The following is a 13,892-nucleotide window of genomic DNA, read 5'->3' on the forward strand; positions in this document are numbered from 1 at the left end:
TCATCTGAATTCAAGAGGAGAAAACGCTCACCTCTCGACTTCCATCATTTGGAAGGCAAAACCGCCAACGTCAATCAAGGCGACATTTCACGATCTGACGCCCATCTGAAAACATGTCATATCTTAATATATATCGTTGGCATAAAAAGTTTCTATGTCTTATTTTGAGATGACGAGAGCAAAAGCTCACCATGGTGTCACGTTTTCCATCGTCGAGTCCACGTGGTCAACATGTTCAACTTTGCCAAGCCAAATTCAACATTTGACTCGCACAATCAATTGCACTAACATTTACAAGTCAGTAGGAGTTATTTGCTCGCTTTTTTTCTTCTTCTTTCGTCCTTCATTTTTCCTTTTAGCCAGCTTGACTGAATACCCGCACAGCTCAAGCAGGAAAGACCGAAAGCGCGACAACTGTGCTTATTTAATAGCCAGGATGTCGCATGTATATGACGTCACAAGTCCCCGTATGGCAGTACAGAACGCGCCCTCATCGATGTGCTGGTTCTCGCTCCAGCCACACAGCGGCGCTGTTTGCTGTTTTCCTGTAAGGAGTGAATTGATTTGATTGCGAGGGAAGTCTCCTGACTTGATTTTGTGCCGTCAGCTGCTCCGGTTTAGTTTTCTCCGCAAACATCACTTTTCATCTTCTTCCTCAGCGACCGATAGCTTCAGCCTTCAGGTAAACTTTTTCTTTTTTATCATCCATTTTACATTGCTCAACATGATCGTCCTGAAAAATGATTTATGTGAAGTTGACTTTCGGCAATGGGAGGGGGCGGGGGGGGTCCACAGGAAGAGGTTTGGTGGGGGTCAGGGATCACAACACTGAACCCCGAACCTCAGAATGGTCGCTCATTGTCAAACTTTGCAACTAAAAAAATGTCATTTGATCTAGTATTTGAGTAAAGTGACCTGCAGTGCCCACCTGGACATCTGCGTGGACGTGCAGAAGTTTGCAGGTGGATCTACTGTCACGTCATGTTGCCTCCACCCAAGAGCGACCGAATCATAACACATATGCCCAAGGTGACAAGCGCACAATGTAATAACAGCCAAACTAAAAATGCAACAATGCACTAAAAATACAACACAACATTTTAATAATGTTACAATGATGTAATAACAATGTGGCGTGATGATGTCACGTCAGTGTTTCAGTCCCAATGCGGCGCTGCAGACCAAAGAGGTTTTCCATCCTCTGGTGAAGGCCGCATGTCAGACGCCGAGGGAAGATACCGTCAGGTAAGGTTAAAGGTCACGCTAAATGCTTGTGTGTTTGGCACATCTGCCATTTGATCATCCATGTTTTCATCTCTTGAAAGGTAAGTGAATGCCAAGACTTGCAGTTTGTGGTCCAAAAATTTTGTTTAGAAGATAAAATAAGTTCTGAAATGAACTTGGTCACGTTTCCAGCTTTCATGTCCATCCTGCTCTTTTGCAGCTTCAATGTCGCTAAAGTTATCGTGGTGGGCGATGTCTCGGTCGGGAAAACTTGTCTGGTCAGCAGGTAAGAAGCTGTTCCACAATTCCACACTGATGGGAGTCGCATTTGGCATCTGGACCTTCAGCACCACAATCAAAAACAAACTTTCACTTCTGCTGACCCATCACATGCAAGTACTAAAAATTGATATTGTTCCTGAAAGGTTCTCCAGAGGAGCCTTCAACAAGAACTACAAAGCCACCATCGGTGTGGATTTTGACATGGAACGTTTCCAGGTACTCGGCGTCCCCTTCAGCTTGCAGCTGTGAGTATGTCGTGTGCCATCAATAAAGAGGAAGGGGCAGAGTATGGAGCCTTGAGGGACCTCTTAGAAAACTGGCACCATGCATTACAGATGGGACACAGCGGGCCAGGAACGCTTCAAGTGTATTGCCTCCACATACTACAGAGGAGCTCAAGGTCAGGGAGGCTCCTCGCCATCTTCATCTCCAAATCCAACATGTTCTTGTGTGTGTGTTGCACCCACAGCCATCATTGTGGTGTTCGACTTGAGCAAAGCAAACTCCTTAGACCACGCCAGGTGAGAGGAACTTCTGGATGTATTCAAGCATGAACATGATTGTTGATGTGTCTTCATAATTAAGTCAACGGGAAATCAAGGAGAGGGACAAAAGCAAGGTGCCTTTAATTCTGTCCTATGACTACAGAAAACAAGTTTGTGTGCACGTGCAGGGAGTGGCTGGAGGACGCCATGAAGGAGAACGACCCATCCAGTGTTCTTCTCTTCCTTGTGGGCACCAAGAAGGACCTCAGCGTGGGTGAAGAACCTTTCACACAAACTATTGTGTCCTCAAGTGATGTTTTTTTTTCTTGTCAGTCTCCAGAGCAGCTGGCTCAGGTTGAACAGGAAGCCGTCCGAATGTCGGAGGAGATCCAGGCAGAGTATTGGGCCGTGTCGGCCAAGTCAGGTGCGACGTATTCAAACCTCACGAAGCGTCAACGTGACATTCAAATGATCGTATGTTGGCCACAGGAGACGGCGTGAGAGATTTTTTCCTCCGCGTGGCCTCTTTGACCTTCGAGGCTAACGTCCTGGCCGAGCTGGAGAAAAGCGCGGCGAGGGACGGGGCCGACGTCATCAGTGAGTCGCTAGCACGACGGCTTTCTTCTCTACTCCTGTACTGACGTGGTTTGTCGTCAGAGATAACGAGCGGCCCGAAGGACAAACGCGGGAGGAAGGCTAACTGCTGTTGACGTGAGAAGACGTCACGATGCCAGAGCACAACGGCGAAGAGTTGGGCGTTTCAATAAAGTTGTCAAAAGTGTTTCCCACGTGTGGATTGTTGGCTTAGCGCACGCGTCATGTGCTGCAGCGTGACTAATCGGACATCTCATGACAGTCATGACATCACGCCTTCCTTCTGGCGGGCAAATAAAGGAATGATTGTTTGCAGAAGAAGCTTGCGCTTCCTTTACAACTCAACTTTCAAGAGACACTCATGGGATTTTAGGATGCGCACAAGATGAGTACGCGATCGTCCTTGACCTTCAGGTCCTCCCTCACGGCGACCCTCCGCACACGACGGCGAGCGTATGTGATAGATGCGCACAGTGGAGGCTTAGAAGAGTCCACCAGGGAGAAAAAAAAAAAACCCCAGTTGTCTTTATTTGTTCTATACAGAGGGTCGCTCGCCCGGTGGGTGTGGCTAAGAGCCGTCGATCACGAGCGCAGATGTTTTCTGGCCGTGGTGGGCCCTGCCCCCTTCATCCCTAACTAAAAACGAGGCAAACCAACGGGGTCAGCCCGCCTGACAGCAGGTCCATTTTGTACACGCAGAGAACACTGTGTGGGCGGTAGCGGATGGGAGGGGGAGCGGGGTCATAGGGTAACGCCAACGCCCGTCCGGGCGCCCTACCGGTCCATCTCGTCCAGCAGGGGCGTGGCGTCCCCGGCGATGGACATGGGGGTGCTCTCGATCATGGGGCTGGGTGAAGGTCGCGGGGTCATTCTCTGAGTCTTCTTCCGACCTTCGGCCTCTTTCTCTTTCAGCCACTGCTCGGCCATCTTGCCCCAGTCCACTGCGGCGGTGGAGCCGCCGCCGCTTCCGCTACTGCTTGGCCTGCAGACGATGGAAGATTTAGGTTAAGCGCCAACCGTACGGAAGACGTTTGTTTTGTATTGTCCCCGAGTGACTTACTTTGGCTGCTGCTGCTGAGGAGTCCGGCCCCGCGACGACGACACGGTTGAGCCCGGCGTGCCCGACCCGTGACCGTGGTGGCTGCTGTGGTGGTTGTGGTGCGCGTGCGTGGACTGGGGGGTGGAGCCCGGGTACTGTGGCGTGCCCATGTTCTGCTGGCTGGGCGTAGTGAATGAGTAGCTTGGTGTCATCAAGGGTGTGGCGATTGGCTGCTGGGGCGTGGCAAACACCTGCATAGGCGGATGGACCACGGACGGACACGTCAGTTGACACATACACGCACAAAGACCGGGTTGCCGCACTAACGTGATAAGCCGAGGAGCTGCCGCCTCCTCCAGTGCTGCCTCCGTATCCGTATTGGCTGGATCCCCACTGGGCCGGTGTGGAGTTGGGGTTCTGGTTCTGGCCCTGACCAGTGACGGCGGCGATGGCGTTGAACATCTGCGAGGTCATGTTTCGCGGGAGCGAGTTAACGGCTCGCGTCAGGTCTGCGGAGAGAAAGTGCCACCGGGTTGACGACGAGTTTTTCCGAGACGCGGCGAGGAAGATTACGAGACTCACCGGCGATGTTGATGTTGGCCGGCGTGGCGTTGAGCGAGGCGGGCGTGCGTGTGCGGCTGCTGTTGCTGTTGGTGGGTGTGATGCCTTCAAGAGAACATGATCGTAAGAACTTGCCAATCCAACTGTGTGTCCTCTTCTGAGAGTAAAACGCTCATCAAAATACCTGGAACAGGCTCCTGGTAGTGGTCCTTAAACCAGCGGAACAAGCCGTTGACTGAGGGAAAGATCTGCGAGCGGTACCTGAAGCCATCCGGGGTGATGGTCACGTACTCCACCCTGTGGACAGGCCGAGAATGGCGTCTTAAGTGACGCTGACCGATTGCGCAATGTCTTGTTGAGATGATCACCGACCGTGGCTTTCCTCGAGGTTGGTAGCCTAGCAGGAACTTTCCAGGCAAAGCTTTACACGCAGACACAAAATACGGAATGAAAGTGGGCTTCTCCCTTTTGGTCCTGACCAGCAGCTCCTCCATTTTCTGTCAACGCAAGAGCAGCTCATGACTACGAGCTCATCAATGGTCACGTTTAGACAGAGTGGCAGCCATCTTTTTTTTTTTGCCAACACAACTCGCCTCCTTGCTTCCGCCGTTACAATCTTGAAAGTATTTGTGGCTCAGCAGGTCCCGAGCGAACGACGCCATGGGTTGAATGAAGCGTGCTGTGATTTCATCCAGGTCTTCAAATTCCTGCAAGGATCCAGTCGCTCATTAGAAAAACAACCAACACAAGGCTCCACCAATGACGTCGTAAATTGAGATGAGAGTCTCCTCATGTCAGCCTACCTCACTATTGATCCAGAGCGTATGTCCTAAGCTGAAGGCGTTCTCTTTGCCTTCTTCTCTCACATCCACATGTTGGTAGATGCCGTCAGCCACCTGGCAAAAGTATAAAGAGAGGTTTGCGAGTGTTCAAGCGTCTCCTCCTCCTTCTTCTTACCTTCCAGGTGACAGTGAGGTGGTTCTCTCCCTTGCTGCTGGGCCTGATGATCAGGTCTCCCTGGTCCAGGGACTCCATCATCTTCTCAGCCTGGTTGAAGCTGATGTTGTGAAAGTTGGGGTGAGCGATGACCCGCTTGATGTACGCTGCAGAGAGAAAGCCGGAGAGTTAGTTCAACTCAGATGGGCGACACCAAAGATCTCTTCTACCAACTGACGCGTGCGCTGCTGTTTCTTCTTCAGCTCCTCCTCCAGCTTGAGATCTTCAGATTCGGCGTCAAAGTCGTAGTAGGTGTCTTTGGGAAGCTTCCACTCGTTGGCCTTGTCCGAGAGGTCGGAGGTGCGACACGTGAGGTCCACGCTGAACTTCTCGATGTCGATCTTCATGATGCGACAGTGAACCGTCATGCCCACCTGAAGGAGGAGCCGCAATTGTGAGCGCTGACACAAAAAAGCAGGTGGAAACAAACATCTCACCTTCACTCTCTCCTCGGGGTGTTTCACCACTTTGTCGCTCAGGAACTTGGTGGGAATGAATCCCTGCACGCCGTTGTCCAGTCTAGACCGCACCCCGATGGCCTGCCCGGGACAGGAGCCGCTATCGAAGTGGTTCCACACCTGCAGATACACACACGGTGAGATCAGAGAGCAAGCACGTGGTTTTCCGTCAAGTCAGGGGAAGAGGCGCCCGATAGTACCTCGCTGAGCTCGGGGAAGTTGTCTTGCTGGCAGAAGGGACACTGCCACAGGCCGGTGGCGTCATTACGGATGGCCTGATCATAGCTCTCCCCCTGGGGGCGCCGGTGAGCGATGCCAGTCACTATGCTGGTGATCAGCTTACCTGGAGGCCAAAGCATGATATCAGGAGAAACATCACCGAATGACACTCATTTCACATGTGGTGTGGCGTCTGGTGTAAGCAATTTGATTATCTCACCAATATAGAAGGTCTCTGGTGTCTCCTTAGTGAGCAGGTTGAAGACCTCCTCCGTGTTGGGGACTCTGTAGGGGACCCGCAGGTCTTTGTACCTGCAGCTCAGCTCAGCTCTGATGTCATACAGCGTGATGCCCTTGTTGCCGTAACCCTGCAGACGAGAGAGGACGTGAGGACAGCCGCCGTCCAGGGAGCCCGCAGGCCGGGCGAGAAGCGAGCACCGACCTGTCTCTCCAGCTCCTCGGCAAAGGCGTCCAGGTCGAGATCTTTGAGCCTTTCGGGGTTCTCCAAGATCTCCTCCAGGGCGCCGGCCGGGTTGGCGTCCTCGGCGGATTCGTCGTACTCCAGCGCATCCACGGCCATCTTGCGAGCCCACTCGTATGTCTCGGGGTGGACGCGAGAACCATCTAGGACCTCGATGTAGGAATCGGTGCTGCAGAAGTAAACGGAGATGAGTCGCGCAGAAGACTTGGGCGGCGTGACGACTGGGATCACACGCAGACCTGTCTCCGAGCGACGCCGTGTCGATCTTGATGAAACCTGCACAGTTGATGAAGACCTTTGGCCCCATGTGACACATTGTGACCAGCTGGGTTCTGTTCTCCAGACGCGTGTTGTTCTGCTTCAGAATCTGCTCAGAGCAACAGGACGCTGGTCAGGACTCAGAGCGGAGGGCCAGAGAAGCCTCAGAAGACCCACACCAACCTTGATCAAGTGCGAGCCCTTCCTCGGGCCCAGACCGCACACGTACTGGACCAAACTCTGAGTGTGAGGGTGAGCGATGGCCCGGTTCACATCCACGCCCACCTCGTTGACCCGATTGATGAACTCGCAATAGAGAGCGGAGAGCAGGTCCTCCTTTACCACGTGTTCCTGAGATCCAAGCAGACTTTTTAACGAACGCCGTCGATTGTTGCGTATGATATATTTTGTGCGGCATCACAGAACCTCCCAGCGGACGGGACCCCCGGCTCACCTGTAGGGGATGCAGCTTGAGGCAGATGATGTCTTCATCAGAGCTGCAGACCTGTGCGTACTCCACCAGAGGATCTTGAATCTTCCTGGCAATGGACACAGCCTGGCGCAGCAATGGTGGGTAATCCCGAAAGTCCGTCTGCGTGGGACCGCAGGGGGTGTGTCAAACGGGAACCCAAATTGCCGCCAAGGCCCGGGCGGGACGGCTCACCTCGGACTTTTTACTGTTCATGTAGAGCGTGCCCAGCTCGTTGTCGACCAGCTCCACGCCGACGGAGGGCAGCGACGACTCCTGCTCCAGCTCGCTGATGGTCCTCTTGATGTCCTCTATGATCATCTGAGCGTCCCTGCATGCATCACATGGTCACAAAAAGGTCCTCGTTGAAATACAGACCACCACTTTTGGAAGAAAGAGAGAGAAGTCTTACCGGTTTTCACCAGCCACGGCGACCACGTGAGGCTTCTTGCTGGACAAAAACCTCTTGAGGCTCTCAATATCGTTGGCCTGAAGTTGACGACACTAGTGAGCGACGCTCAAACGCACACGGTGAGCACACGTGACTTGCTCACGCACCTTCTTCTCTCGCTCGTCCTCCCTGAAGGCGTTCCTCCTCTTCATGAAGTAGGGCAGGCGCAGAAAGTCCGCCACCTCGCCTTCGCCATTGATCAGCGCGCAGAAGACGGGCGTGTCTCTGTCAAAGGGGGAAACGTGTCACTGCAGCGAGAACATCCATCCATCCTCCAGAGTTGACTGTACGTCGGCGTCACCGTGTACCTGCTGGGTGAGTAGGCCACTCCCAGCACCCTGATGCCTTTGCCCTGACTCTCGTCCATCAGGTCGTCATCTTCCTCCAACTGCTGGTCTGGCCTGTAAGGAGACACCTTCAACCAGTTGTACAGTCGACGGCAGCACGACTGCGGAAAGAAAAATAAGAAGTCATTCGATTTGTACAGGACATCGTGGATTGAGATCATTCGAATAACGTCAGCATACCCGTACGATGCTCTCTTTGGCTTCAGCGAGGAGCTTGCTCTTAAGCTCTTTGGCCATCTGAGGGTAGAGGAACTGGTTGAGGGATCTCTCGATGGCCAAGGTGCGCTGACGGTTCCACTCCTGCACTTGATGGCTGAACTCGTCTCGGTAGTAGAACTGCTTGATCTCGTCAAAGTAGGTCTGGTCTCCTGCGTACCTGGGAAGGGAGCGAGACCGAGCCGGTCAGAAGAGCTCGCCGTCTTGGCGTCTTTCTTTTTCTTACCCTTTGACTCCAACGAGGTCGATGCAGATGTCAATGGAGAGCAGGCCCTCGGTCTCAGCCAAGCACATTTTCAGGAACTGATCCCCGCTGAGCTCCTTCACCGCCTTGTTCTTCAGGTACTTGAAGGAGTAGGCAAAGTGGGCCTCGTCCACATCCTGCGCGGGCGGATATCAAAAGACGTTAAAACCGTACATGAGAGCGTGCGTGTGTGAGCGCGTGTGACCTTTTTGCCCTTCTTGGTGGGCTTGATGTTGATCTTGGCTCTCTCTTGGAAGGTCTGGCGCAGCACGTGTCGGACCAAAGGCTCGCGGGCGATCTGCATGGCCACCATGTAACGGGTGCCCTCCAGGACGGCCTCCGGGCCGGGGAACTGGCTGCACACGTAGTCTTTGGCCAGCTCCATGGGCTCGGCGGGGAACTGCTCCGTCTCGTGCCGCTGGTAGCTGTCTCGCAGATTCTCGCCAAACTGCTCAGGCGTCAGGCCGAACTTTTTGGCCAGGCCGTCTGCAATCCAGGAGGAAAGACCTTGAAGCCCGGCACGAGGGGAAAACCATCTCAAAGGAAACCAGAAAAGTAGACGTACCGAGGCCCACGCTTTGGCAGATGCTGTACATGTCCCTGCGAGACGCCAGCTTGAGATCTGGACCCTTCTGCTCCTCCTCTTCTTCTACCTCCACTTCCTCCTCCTCACCTTCAAAAGGAGCTTACAAATCAAGTCTCGGCTGATCTCTCTGTAAAAACTTCTCACCTACCGTCTTCTGTGACTTGATTGATCTTGCGGAGCCTCTTCTTGCTGGCCTTGGCGGCGTTCTGCATCTTGGGAATATCTCGGCCGTAGTAGAGCAGGAAGTGGTTGTACACGTCACCGAGCTCTTCCAGCGTCTGGACGTCCTTCAGCCTGCGGCAACAACGACACACACGTGCTTACAAACCAAGAAGACAGCAGGATGCAATCGCACAGACCTCTCCATGTCGGCCGTGTCCAGCGGGCGTATCCCGTCAGCCAAAGGTTTGTCGGGGTCGGCAGAGATCTGCTCAAACTGGTAGGACTGCATCTTTTGAAAGAGTCGCGAAAGGTTCTGCTTGCGGGTCTTCAACTGAGTCCACTGGTGGAGGGAAAACATGCCCATGAATCCAAGATGGCGGACATAGAAGATCAGGAGGGGATTTGAAGAGTCCAACTAGGTTACCTTTTCATCCCACTGCCACACCTTCCACAGGTCATTGATGTTCAGCTCTGGTTCCACGTACTCTTTTCTGTAGAATGCAATAAATGGAACCTGCAAAAAAAAAAAAAAAAACGAGAAATTATTTCAAGAAGTGTCTATTGTGTTAACCGCGTCAACATGTGTCTTCCTCAGCTTCTCCGAACAAACCTCAAATTGTTGATTCCTCATGAAGTTGAGCGCCTCTTTGATTTTGGCAATGGTACTGGGGCCTTGGCGGCTGAAGTTGGTGGACGTCCCTCGCTCCAAATAATCGGCGCTCTCCTGTTGTCAGACGACGAGCGTGTGGGTCAACCGAACAAGACCGCCGGCGGCTTTCGGGAGAAGAGCGTCACAAACCTGAATGGAAATGGTGAGCGTGGAGAAACCGTGTCTGAAGATCCACTCCGCTTCCTCCTCCAGCTCCTCGTCCTCAGCTGGTTTGACGGCGATCGATCGCAGCTGCCACGGAAACGAGATCGTCCAAGGACACGTTAGCGCTGATTGTAATCGTTATTGCTTGTTTTTCGAAACGCCCCAAAAGAGCAAAACCAAATGCATCGTCCACCTGGAACCTCTCGGGCATGTCGGTGGTGCGGATCTCGTTGTCCTGGTCGGTCATGTGACTGCTCTCCAGCTCACTGGGCTCGTAGAGCTCAAAGATGCTCTTTCGGCCCTGCCGCCTCTTGGTCTGCTTCTTGGGCCGGTCCCAGCCCTCTTCATCCTGGTCCTCCTCCTCCTCCTCACCCTGGTCATAGGCGTCGACGTCAAATTCAGCAAAGTCAAAGTCGCCGCCGAAGATCTCCTGCGCCTCCTGGAGGGCACTGTAGGAAGACGAAGAGCGGTAATTCAGCGAGATGAAGTGGACTCGTTTGGACAGAACTTAAGTTTGTTCCGGCTTGCGGAACAGAACACTCACGCATCAGTGTAGCCGGAGAACTTCTTGCCCCGTTTTTTGGTGATCGGCTGGCCATCATCATCCACGATAAAGTCGCCAATATCTATAGAATTCAAGAGACAAAACAATGTCTGGATTTCTGGCCGCAAGAAATAATATTATATTCTCTTGGGTTGCTGATCCATTTTGGCCACAACAGGACCTGATTGCGCAATCAGACATTCATGCTTTACCCGACTCCTCGTCTTCTTCTTCCTCATCATCGCCTGCCTGCTGGAGAGGCTCGCGGACGGCCTCGCCCTCCTCCTGCTCGCTGTCTCCGTCGCCGTGAAAGATCTCGTCGGCGATCAGGTCCTTCTCATCGTCGTCGTCGTCATCGTCCAGCGTTTTCACACGGTCGTATTTCTTCTTCTGAGGTGTACAAACGGCAGCGAGTTGAGTCTTGTGGCACCTTGCGAGAAACCGAGCGAGGACAAAAAGACGCTAACCCTCCTCTTGACTTTCACACCCAAGTTTTCCTCAATGAGGTCCAGATCGTCCTCGTCCAGGTCATTGTAATCTGTCAAAAGAAAAAGTGGCAGAAGACACTTTACCGCTTTATCCAGTTACCGTTTTAATGACAACATCTTAATTATTTTTTTTCTTTTCTCCCACTCAAAACCTTTCACAAACTCACTTCGCTTCTTACGGCGATGCCGGACTTCCTCCTCCGAGTCGCTATCACCTCCACTTGCACTTTTTTGCCCTCCCGTGTCCTCTTCTTCATCGCCATCATCGATGAGCCCACGCAAGTTGCCTCGCTCGTCCTGGTCCTCAGTGTTCTCTTCTTCCTCCTCGTCTGTGGGGGAAATGTCATGAGTGTCCCGCACACACGAGCCCAACATTAGACGTGTCTCACCATCATCCTCCATGAACCTCTGTGTCTTCTTGGGCTTTAACTCTTTCTCTTCAAACTCCTCCTCGGACTCCTCGGCCTCACTCTCGATGAAGTCCGACATAACTGCTGCCCCTGTCACACATTACATCATTTAAAATTTGATCACAGGGTGTTGAACCTCATTGTACTGTATAAAGCAGAATGATTCTTCTACTGGAAGATACAAGATTAAAAAATATACGATTTGAGAGAAAAATCGGAAACTTCCATAATAACAAATAATTACAGTACAATACTGGCCTTGAAACGGAGACGCGAAGGTATTAGGCCACAAACTGGCACACTCACCGACGCAGAATTTGCACCCGCAGTTCTCGCACGATTCACGGAAAAGTAAAAATCGGGGGTGAGTTGACGGTCACGGCAAAAATAACCACGACTATTCAAAGCGAGAAGCGGCACGCGATGTTGATGTCGCAATGCGGAAAACATCAACAACACGTCACGCGAGCATGTTCTCATCCCTCGGACAAAATCACGAGTGGATTTCTTGACATTATTAGAAGAGTAGTTTGTTTTTGCTGAAATATTTAAGATGGTTTGTACGAAGCATCAATCTTGTTTGGTAGTGCAGCCGCGAGTTAGCGCGTGCTAAAAAAATGAGCAGCTAACCAATTAAGTATCTGTTAGACTCGCTCAGGTCCCCAATTCAGGTTGGAACTCAGAAGGTCACATTTAAATACGTGAGAATAAAAAAATATAGACGCAGAAAGGAGGCCTCCAGTCCGAGTGAAATACCGAACGCGCTTAGTTAGCATTAGCATGAGCTCCAAGCACAACATCCGCGACAACGTCGAGGTCTCGTTGGCTAGCTTCACAACGCCTACAACGAGCGTGCAACCAAGACTTACGCGTCCGTCTCGCTGCCGTGACAAGCTCGGTAAAAGAGGACAAAACCTGCTCGCTGGGTTTTTGTGTGCGCTTGGGAGAAAAATGGCGGACAGCGTGTTGACTTCCGGAAAGCCGGAAATGAAATATGAGGTATTTTCAACCAGACGCTACCGCCTCCTGCTGGTTCATCCACACATTGCATACAGAACAATGTCGGGCCGGGCGACCAGTGCAGTTCTGCTTCGACGCCACTAGGAGCGCTGTGATATCACGAAGACAAAGAAGAGGAAGAAGAAAAAGAAAAAAAGAAGAAGAGCTGCCGAAGGATGAGAAGGATGGCTTCAGTGGAGTCAGTGAAGCTTGTGCTTTTTGCTCGCCTTTTTCCTTATCTTGTGTTTTTGGCAATTTTGTTCCGGAGCTCACTCGGCTCGGAGTTGAATTTTGTCACATGCGGTTCTGTGCTCAAACTTCTAAACGTCAAACACAACGTGAGGCTTCACTCGCATGACGTGCGCTACGGCTCAGGTTAGTCATTAAAAGTGCTCTCCTGCGTTTCATCCTAAAAAGTCATTTTGTGGTCACAAGTCTTCCGAACTGAGAAGACGACAAACAAGTCACCCGCTCTGATTCCTATTTATTTGTCAAGTGCCATTTGACCCTTTGACGCTTGAATGATTTGCATGACGTGTCCAACCAGCGTCTTTCGCCGACGTGTTGCCAAGATAACGCTGGAAGAACATCGCAGTTGCCGAACGTCCGATCACTTTGCTCTGACGTGTCCTATGTGTGTTGGTGCGTGACCCAGGAAGCGGGCAGCAGTCGGTGACGGGTGTGACCAACGTGGAGGACAGTAACAGTTACTGGAGCGTGCGCGGCACCCGCGACGCCACCTGCTTTCGAGGAAATCCCGTCAAGTGCGGTCAAAACATCCGTCTCACGCACGTCAACACGGGACGCAACCTGCACAGCCATTATTTCAGTTCACCGCTGTCCTCCAACCAGGTGGGGGCGCCCTAGAGTAGCAGTAGACTGCTTCACTTCTCATGCCACTAATTGTATTGGGCAAAGTCTCAATTTAAAAACAGACAGAAAAACTTTTTGGGTTGATATGCGGTATGTCTTAACAGGAAGTGAGCGCTTTTGGCGAAGAGGGTGAAGGCGACCACCTGGACGAGTGGACGGTGGAATGTGGCGGGCAAGCGTGGGAGCGCGCTGAGGCTGTACGCCTGCGCCACAAAGCCACCGAGGCGGCGTTGTCAGTGACGGGCGAACAGTACGGGAGGCCCATCAGCGGCCAGAGGGAGGTCCACGCCATGGCTGGCCACGGGCAGCACAGCCTGTGGAAGGCCATGGAGGGTGTCTTCATCAAGCCCACCGAAGGGCTCCCCGTCGCTCAGCGGGACTACACGCACACCGAGTTCTGAACGCCTCCCTCGTCAGCGGCAAACTTCCCGTCGCCGCATTGTTTCGGCTTCACGGACTTCCTGTCACATGGCAACTTCCTCTCGGACGATGGGTGCTCTTCAGTACAAAACGTTTGCACCATTCGGGAACTACAGTAGAGTGGAATGTCAATCGGATTCCAGTGCATGCGTGTGCGCACACACCCTGATATTTATTGTCATTGGTGAGGTGCATCACAAATAAATCCTTCAAATTCAACTTTTAAGATTTGCAGCGTCTTTCATTTCGATTTAAATGTGACCAAAAGGAGG

The 13,892-nt window shown here is 52.3% G+C and overlaps 3 protein-coding genes across 10 annotated transcripts; 2 read left to right on the forward strand and 1 right to left on the reverse strand.

Moving 5' to 3' along the window:
* The first annotated feature begins 523 nt into the window (after window positions 1-523).
* Window positions 524-2,772, forward strand: LOC125982377 (ras-related protein Rab-34). Of its 7 annotated transcripts, XM_049742917.2 has the most exons (11): window positions 524-682; window positions 899-1,029; window positions 1,154-1,245; window positions 1,445-1,510; window positions 1,650-1,751; window positions 1,842-1,906; window positions 1,976-2,027; window positions 2,180-2,261; window positions 2,325-2,415; window positions 2,481-2,588; window positions 2,649-2,772. In XM_049742917.2, exons 2-11 carry the CDS (start codon window positions 982-984, stop codon window positions 2,699-2,701), a joined length of 759 nt encoding a protein of 252 aa, XP_049598874.1. In that variant the 5' UTR covers window positions 524-682; window positions 899-981; the 3' UTR covers window positions 2,702-2,772. The 7 variants fall into 7 exon arrangements, with proteins under 7 accessions (XP_049598874.1, XP_049598872.1, XP_049598873.1 ...); XM_049742915.2 differs by having other exon boundaries at window positions 1,842-2,027; XM_049742916.2 differs by having other exon boundaries at window positions 2,180-2,415.
* supt6h (SPT6 homolog, histone chaperone and transcription elongation factor) lies at window positions 2,110-12,340 on the reverse strand. 2 transcript variants are annotated; one of them, XM_049742693.2, is made up of 37 exons: window positions 12,198-12,340; window positions 11,308-11,418; window positions 11,086-11,247; window positions 10,898-10,968; window positions 10,643-10,820; window positions 10,431-10,512; window positions 10,080-10,335; window positions 9,872-9,973; window positions 9,683-9,796; window positions 9,497-9,586; window positions 9,270-9,412; window positions 9,059-9,204; window positions 8,890-8,997; window positions 8,530-8,810; window positions 8,307-8,461; window positions 8,045-8,240; window positions 7,826-7,965; window positions 7,625-7,742; window positions 7,479-7,555; window positions 7,262-7,397; window positions 7,052-7,189; window positions 6,781-6,948; window positions 6,579-6,706; window positions 6,301-6,508; window positions 6,079-6,226; window positions 5,840-5,982; window positions 5,619-5,759; window positions 5,360-5,555; window positions 5,143-5,288; window positions 4,989-5,081; window positions 4,779-4,892; window positions 4,558-4,682; window positions 4,370-4,482; window positions 4,207-4,290; window positions 3,952-4,133; window positions 3,646-3,875; window positions 2,110-3,567 (listed from the first exon to the last, which is right to left on the reverse strand). In XM_049742693.2, the coding sequence occupies exons 2-37, from the start codon at window positions 11,405-11,407 to the stop codon at window positions 3,360-3,362; spliced, it is 5,220 nt and encodes a 1,739-aa protein (XP_049598650.1). In that variant the 5' UTR covers window positions 11,408-11,418; window positions 12,198-12,340; the 3' UTR covers window positions 2,110-3,359. The 2 variants fall into 2 exon arrangements, with proteins under 2 accessions (XP_049598650.1, XP_049598651.1); XM_049742694.2 differs by lacking the exon at window positions 12,198-12,340 and adding an exon at window positions 11,635-12,172.
* A 118-nt stretch (window positions 12,341-12,458) lies between these two features.
* Window positions 12,459-13,839, forward strand: sdf2 (stromal cell-derived factor 2). The gene is made up of 3 exons (XM_049742958.2): window positions 12,459-12,702; window positions 12,983-13,179; window positions 13,305-13,839. The coding sequence occupies exons 1-3, from the start codon at window positions 12,504-12,506 to the stop codon at window positions 13,599-13,601; spliced, it is 693 nt and encodes a 230-aa protein (XP_049598915.1). The 5' UTR covers window positions 12,459-12,503; the 3' UTR covers window positions 13,602-13,839.
* Window positions 13,840-13,892: the final 53 nt, after the last annotated feature.

This window comes from Syngnathus scovelli, chromosome 15 (genome assembly GCF_024217435.2).
Source record: "Syngnathus scovelli strain Florida chromosome 15, RoL_Ssco_1.2, whole genome shotgun sequence".
Classification (NCBI taxonomy): domain Eukaryota; kingdom Metazoa; phylum Chordata; class Actinopteri; order Syngnathiformes; family Syngnathidae; genus Syngnathus; species Syngnathus scovelli.

Excerpts from the sequence above, each read along its gene's own strand:
- LOC125982377 (XM_049742914.2), top strand. The coding sequence starts at position 982 with ATGTTGCCTCCACCCAAGAGCGACCGAATCATAACACATATGCCCAAG. Across the intron at positions 1,511-1,649 it reads AAAACTTGTCTGGTCAGCAG|GTTCTCCAGAGGAGCCTTCA; the intron begins GTAAGAAGCTGT and ends TGTTCCTGAAAG. Across the intron at positions 2,416-2,480 it reads GGCCGTGTCGGCCAAGTCAG|GAGACGGCGTGAGAGATTTT; the intron begins GTGCGACGTATT and ends TGTTGGCCACAG.
- supt6h (XM_049742693.2), bottom strand. The coding sequence starts at position 11,407 with ATGTCGGACTTCATCGAGAGTGAGGCCGAGGAGTCCGAGGAGGAGTTT. Across the intron at positions 4,683-4,778 it reads GTAACGGCGGAAGCAAGGAG|AAAATGGAGGAGCTGCTGGT; the intron begins GCGAGTTGTGTT and ends TTGCGTTGACAG. Across the intron at positions 4,483-4,557 it reads CAACCTCGAGGAAAGCCACG|GGTGGAGTACGTGACCATCA; the intron begins GTCGGTGATCAT and ends GCCTGTCCACAG.
- sdf2 (XM_049742958.2), top strand. The coding sequence starts at position 12,504 with ATGAGAAGGATGGCTTCAGTGGAGTCAGTGAAGCTTGTGCTTTTTGCT. Across the intron at positions 12,703-12,982 it reads TGACGTGCGCTACGGCTCAG|GAAGCGGGCAGCAGTCGGTG; the intron begins GTTAGTCATTAA and ends TGCGTGACCCAG. Across the intron at positions 13,180-13,304 it reads CACCGCTGTCCTCCAACCAG|GAAGTGAGCGCTTTTGGCGA; the intron begins GTGGGGGCGCCC and ends ATGTCTTAACAG.